The sequence below is a fragment of the Ipomoea triloba genome, chromosome 14 (assembly GCF_003576645.1).
Source record: "Ipomoea triloba cultivar NCNSP0323 chromosome 14, ASM357664v1".
NCBI classification, from domain to species: domain Eukaryota; kingdom Viridiplantae; phylum Streptophyta; class Magnoliopsida; order Solanales; family Convolvulaceae; genus Ipomoea; species Ipomoea triloba.
Genome location: NC_044929.1, coordinates 15,616,067 through 15,623,057, shown reverse-complemented (window position 1 = coordinate 15,623,057; position 6,991 = coordinate 15,616,067). Strand labels below are relative to the sequence as shown.

Sequence of the window (6,991 nt, the reverse complement as noted above, 5' to 3'; positions counted from 1 at the left end):
TACGCGATGAAGGAAGATGAAGGAGGAAACGTGATTGCAAATGGTATTTAATAGTAACAGAATATTCTGGGGCATTTTTGTCTAAAAAAAATTATGTACAATATTGATAACATAATGTGCAGACAAATCAGCGGTACCAACACGGACAAAAATCTTAGGACATAACCTGTATTAACACTTATTTTGTTTTTAGAAAAAAATAATTAATATATATACATATACTATATCATACGTATATACTCATATAATATCATATATAAAATATATATTAAAAAAATGGTTAATATATCTCATATACTTCAAAAAAATATTATATAGTACAAGGATTTATTGGTCCAAAAGAAATAACTCATGGCTCAAATGAATATAAGAGTAGGGTTCAATGAATACGGTTGAAGGACTAAATGAACATTGAGGAATGACAGGAGTAACTTGAAAATTCAAATAAGTAGAATTGGGAGCAGAAATTTTTGATTGTGGGTGGCAAAACTTCCTATTCTATCCTATTTTTGACCCTCAATTTAGACTAGTCTTGGTGCTTATCAAAGAACTCTTGCTCTTTCATCACTAAGAGCTCGGCCATGATCCTCCACTGTTGGTAAAACAACAGTTGATTCCATTTCCAACTAGGGTTGTCAAAGTGGGCCGAAGCCCGCGGGCTGACCCGCACCCGCCCCACTGTGGGGCGGGTTAGGGCCACAAGAATGATGGACCGCGAAAATGCGGGCTAACCCGCGGGCCAAGCCCCAATTTAAAAAAAAAAAATTTATATTCAAATGCTACACAGCAAGGCAGTACGCCGCCTTGCTGTGTAACAAATATATATATATATATATATATTACAAAATTTAATTTTTAAAATTATTAAACACAAAAAAGTTAATATTATTTGTAGACTTATTTTTTTTAACTTTGAATTAATATTAATTTTTGTTAAACTATAAAGTTGGATTGCAAATATGTAATGTTATTATTTTTAGATTTTACTTATTTTTTTTAACTTTGAAGTAATTAAAAAAAAAAAGCCCGCGGGGCCCGCGAACCCGCGTGGGCGGGTTAGGGTTGTATGAACCATAGCCCACGGGCCTGGCAGGCCAGCCCGCAAAAACCCGCCAAACATTAGGCCCACGGTGGGGTGGGCCGGCCCGCTTTGACAATTCTATTTCCAACATCTGATCTTGCTGATCCCTCTTGGTTTTCTTCTTCGGTCGTTTCAGTTGCTTTGCCTTCCTCTTCTTTGATTCGACCTTCTTCTCTTTTGACTTGTCCTCATTGTTAGATGAAGACTCGGGTGCTTGAGATGATTTAGCACTCTTCGTCATATGATGATTTGTGAAGGAGTTTAAGAGATCACAAGCGATACCCTTTTTGTGATTCTTGACTTGTTATCTCAGTTTAAGATATAAACAAGATTCATAAAAAAACTTTTATTTCATGGGTCCAAGATCATCCACAAGATACAACCATCAGAACAGAAGACATCACCCAACCATGCCTCGCTCGCATCTCGAGGAGTTGAAACTACTTCCTCGTCTTTCCCTTTCCCTTAGCCATTGCCTTAACTTGCCTGCTATTGGCAGTGGACATCAAGCTTTGTCCTTGGCTGCTCTCCGGAGTCGAAGGGCTTTGAACTGGTCGTGCACTCAGGGCTAAGTCTTCATGAAAGCGTCGCCACTCCCTGACCTCATGGTCCCAAGAGGGAGGCATTGGGGCATATCTAGGTTCATTCTCTTGCACAGAGGACTCGTTAGGAGCTTCATCTGGTTCAAGCATTTCCTCAAGGTAACGAAGGTAGTCTTCGTCAAAGTCCTCGGACACTTAGAATCTTTTTAGCAGCACTTTAGATGACTTTCCTTGGGATTAGCTTGAAAACGGTCACAAACACCTACAACGAAAGATATATCCGGTCTACTGGCAGTTAAATATAGCAACGAACCAATAATTCCTCTGTACTTAGTCTGATCCACTTCCTTTCCCTCGTTGTCAATGTCCATTCTTAACGAAGTGTTCATAGGAATTTTGATCGAGGACTTCCCATCAACTCCAAACTTCTTGATGAGGTCCTTAGTGTACTTGGCTTGATTGATAAAAATACCATCACGCTCTTGCTTAACTTGAAGACCAAGAAAGTAGTTTAATTCTCTCATCATGCTCATCTCAAATTTTCCTTGCATGAGTTTAGAGAATTTTTCACAGAGGTTCGGATTAGTGCTTCCAAAGATAATATCGTCCACATAAATTTGAACTAATAAAATGTGATCTCCATCCTTGATTCTGAAAAGCGTTTTATCTACTTGTCTCTTCGTAAATCCACAATTTATAAGAAAGCATGACAAAGTATCATACCAAGCCCTTGGTGCTTGTTTCAAGCCATACAACACCTTCCTTAGCTTGTAAACTTTGTCAGCTCCTATTTCAGAAATAAAACCAAGTAGTTGCTCTACATAGACTTCTTCTTCTAAGAGACCATTTAGAAATGCACTTTTGACATCCATTTGAAATACTTTAAAATTCTTGTATGCATCATAAGCTAGAAATATTCTGATTGCTTCAAGTCTAGCTACTGGAGCGAAGGTTTCGTCAAAATCAATGCCTTTTTCTTGACAATAACATTTAGCAACAATTCGAGCCTTGTTCCTAACAATGACTCCTTGCTCATTCATCTTGTTTCTGAAAACCCATTTCGTTCCAATGACATTTTGATGAGTTGGACGAGGAACTATTTCTCATACGTTGTTCCTCTCGAATTGATGTAATTCATCTTGCATAGCAATAACCCAATCCGAATCATTTAATGCTTCATCTACTGTCTTTGGTTCTATCTGTGATATGAAGCATGCCATCATGTACTCCCGAATGGATGCACGAGTTCGTAATCCATCATGAATGTCTCCAATGATTTGATCTTGAGGATGATTCCTCAACCACCTTAGATCTAGTTGAAACGTAGTTGGTGGTGCTCCTTCATCTACTGTAGGATTGACTTGAGTAATTTCATCTTGTTGTGCTTCAGGTTGATCTGGTTCAGTAGCGATAATCTGCAATACTTCGGGTGAAGGTGAAGTATTCAGTAGATGATTCCGAAAGTTTGGATAATCATCTTCCTCGGATTCTATATCTTCAGATAAATCCTCAGTTTCTTCATTCCTCGTATTCCCTTGAATACTTAACTTCTCAGTGATGACAGAATGACTTGTGGAGGATTCATCGAAGACCACATGGATAGATTCCTCTATCACCATGGTTCGTTTGTTTAGAATTCGAAAAGCCTTACTTTTATCTGAGTAGCCTATGAATAGACCTGCATCTGCGCGTTCATCAAAGGCTTTGAGGTGTGTCTTCCCATTATTGTGAATGAAACATTTGCTTCCGAAGATATGAAAATATCTTACAACAGGCTTCTTGCCTTTCCATAGTTCATAGGGAGTAATCCCATGAATCTTGTGAATGAGAGATCTGTTTTGGGTATAACAGGCTGTGTTGATTGCTTCAGCCCAAAAACGCTTAGGCAGACTTGAGAAAGTAATCATTGATCTTGCTGCCTCTTTAAGAGTTCTGTTCCTTCTTTCAGCAACACCATTTTGCTGAGGAGTTCTTGCTGCAGATAGCTGATGTAAAATTCCATATTGTCCACAAAAATCTTGTATCACCTTATTCACAAATTCAGTTCCCTAATCAGATCGGATTTTGATAATGTTTAGATCCTTTTCTGTTTGAAGTCTTCGGAAAAGATCAGGCAGAACCTTCTCGGTTTCATTCTTCTTCTTTAAAAAAGATGTCCAGGTATATCTTGTGTAGTCATCTACTACCACAAGAGTATATTTCCTTCCACTTAAGCTTACAGGATCAACCGGTCCAAAAAGATCCATATGAAGTAAACTTAAGGGTCTTGAATTGCTGTCAATAGATTTTGACTTGAACGAAGACTTGATTTGTTTCCCTTTTTGAAAGGCTTCACAAATCTTATCCTTGTCATAAGTCACATTAGGTAGTCCTTCTACCAATTCTTTTCTTGCAAGCTTGTTGATGGCCTTGAAGTTGAGATGATTGAGTTTATGGTGCCATTCCCAACTTAGGTCACTTTTTCTTTTGGCAATTAAGCAAGTGTTCGGCTTCATAGTGTCCCATGTAACTACGTACATGTTCTTTCTCCGTTTGGCAGTTAATACAACTTCACGATCCTTTTCTGAAATAACTTGACATAGATCTTTTGAGAATTCCACTTTATATCCTTTGTCGCAGAATTGGCTTGTACTCAAAAGGTTGAATTTTAGTCCTTCAACAAAAGAAACTTCTTGAATGGTTAGGCCATTCTTCACGACTTCTCCTGTGCCCATGGTTCGTCCACTTGAGTTCCCACCAAAAACAACTTTAGGACCATTCTTAGCCTTGAAATTGCTCAGTTCTAACTTGTCACCGGTCATGTGTCTTGAGCATCCACTATCTACATCCCATATGGTCCGTTACCCTACGTCCAAAGATTAGGTTGTTTTAGGTACCCATACCTTCTTGGGTCCTTGTGGGTTAGTGGTAAGCTTGGGCATCCATGCATACCTAGAACCTGTGAGGTTCATCCTTGGTCCACGATACCCGCTAAAAACACGATAATTATAAGGAATAGCATAATAGGCTTGAGGAGACTTGGGTGAATAAACCTTTTGAAAAGATGGTGTTTGTTTATTCATGTTTATCCTGGTGTATGAGGTCTACTTATGTCTTTGTGTGAGCATAAACTTTGCTCTTGTCATAGGCTCATAGTCCATGAACCAGTCCTCGTCACTAGGATAAAGTCTACCATCACCGCCCTTATGCTTGCTTGAGAACCTTTTGAAATTCTTAACACTATTCGGGTAAGGACTCGGCCTACCCTGAGGTCTACCCTTGCATTGCCTCTGTGAATAGTGTTGCCTCTTTTTGCTATGGAATTTAACTTTCGATTGGTTGTTCCTTTTTGGTTGACCATTTGCAACAAAATTATGATAGTTCTGTGCGCGAGGTCTATACCAAGTTGTTCGATGACTCCTCGGGTTACCGTATAAGGAACTTCTTCTCATAGGTTTCACAATTCGTGTTTCAGCCGAATCATTAGATTGGCTCGTTGATTGTGGTTCTTTTCTATTTTCAACATTAATCACTGGCTCAAGATTTTCAGTTTGTCTTTGGACAAAAACAGAGTTTAAACCTTCACTAGTAGAAAGGTCTGTTGGACGTGTTAAGAGGACATGTGAATGAGAGTTGGAGTTGTAACCAAGTCCGGTTCTACTCCCTGATGGTCTTTGATCATCCACCATTCGATCCATTATTCCGGATGAATTAGTAAATGTCGCAATTACCGCACGCAGGTTTTGCTCTCTATTCTCCTTTGCTTTACATTCTTCCTTAAGTAGATGAACTTGCTTCTCGAGCTAGCTTATAGACTCAAGCATCTCAGCATTTTTGGACTTTAAGTCCTCGAGATCTTGTCTTTCTGCCAATAGCTGAGCATTCTCTTCCTTAAGTTTGAAATGTGTATATCTAACATCATCAAATTCCTTCATCGTTCTTTCGAATGCTTCCCTAGGATTCTCATGATAGCTAGACTCAGAGCTGTAATTAGATGAGTGGTTTTGAGAGGTTACCTCGTCTTCTTTTGCCATAAGACATAGTTCTTCGTCCGATTCCTCTTGACTGAAGAGACACAGGAGTCCCTTTTCATCTTCCGAACTATCACTTTCTGAGCTGGAGCTTGATGTGCATGGCTCGTCAGTCTTTTCTTCCGGTTTCTCTTCCACAGCTAGAGCCTTCCTTCGTCTCTCACTCTTCTGGTTGTTCCCAAAGTAGTTGCTAGGTTGATCATTTGCATCATTTGATGTATTCTTCGGGTTGTTGTAGTTTCCCGAATTCTTCCTGTAGTTGCCGTATTCTTCTTGATGTTTCTTGACAATAGGATAAGGACATTCAGCTTTGAAATGTCTAGGCTTACGGCAGTTATAGCATAGCATCTGTACTTCTTCGGTATCACGTGTTTTCGATCCACTGGGCTTGTCAGCATTTCTATGCTTCGATGTTCTTGACTTGCCTGAATTGTCATGAGTTTGGTTTTTCCTCATAAATCTCTTGAACTTCCTCATAAACAAAGAAAATTGATCGTTAGTGAATAAATCAGATGGATTAGAGTTTGACTTTACGGTTGACGATGATAGTTGCTGGCTTGCAACTAGAGCTACATTTCTCGCCTCAGGTTCTTCCTCAGTTAATGCTTCTTTCTCGAATTCATAAGCCTTTAAGTCACTGAAGATCTGAGTAGTGCTCGTTGTTTTCAAGTCTCGGTGGTCACGCATTGCAACAACTTTCATCTCCCAATTCTTCGGCAGTCCACGGAGAATTTTTAAGTTTATCTCCTTTTGTGAGAGCTTCTCTTCATCAAGGTCTCGGATGTCCATTAGCAGTTTCATAAAGCGAGCTTCCATGTCAGATATGGATTCTTTTGTGCCAAGTTTGAAATCCTCGAATCTTTTCATGGCAATAGTCAGCTTGTTTTCCTTTTCTTGCTCGTCACCTTCTCCTATTTGCATAAGTGTGTCCCAGATATCCTTAGCCGATTTGCATTTTCTCACCCGAGGGAATAGTGACTCATCCAGAGCCTTGTATAATATATCTTTGGCGATGTTGTCAAGGTTCGCACGAGTTCTTTCCTCTTTTGTCAGCAAGGACTTATCTTTCGGTATCATCTCTAGCATCGTTAGATCATCAGCGGCTTAGTTCGTGTTTACTTGTAGGATATTGATAGGTCCATCAGTAATCACATCCCACATCTCATCATGAATAGCAGACAGGTGAGCCTGCATTCGCACTTTCCAGTCATCAAACTTATCTAGGTTAAATAATAGGAAGTGTCTATGATGTTCCATTTTCGACATAGTGCAAAGTATGAAAAACGATTTTTGAATTTTTGAAAGAGGATCACCAGGCAGTATACACAGAGTGTTCACCGTTCAAGGTTACTGCTCTG

The 6,991-nt window shown here is 39.4% G+C and overlaps 1 protein-coding gene across 1 annotated transcript; it reads right to left on the bottom strand.

Moving 5' to 3' along the window:
- Positions 1-5,405: 5,405 nt before the first annotated feature.
- LOC116004010 lies at positions 5,406-6,719 on the bottom strand. The gene has a single exon (XM_031243951.1). The coding sequence runs from the start codon at positions 6,717-6,719 to the stop codon at positions 5,406-5,408; it is 1,314 nt and encodes a 437-aa protein (XP_031099811.1).
- Positions 6,720-6,991: the final 272 nt, after the last annotated feature.

Excerpts from the sequence above, each read along its gene's own strand:
- LOC116004010 (XM_031243951.1), bottom strand. The coding sequence starts at position 6,719 with ATGCTAGAGATGATACCGAAAGATAAGTCCTTGCTGACAAAAGAGGAA.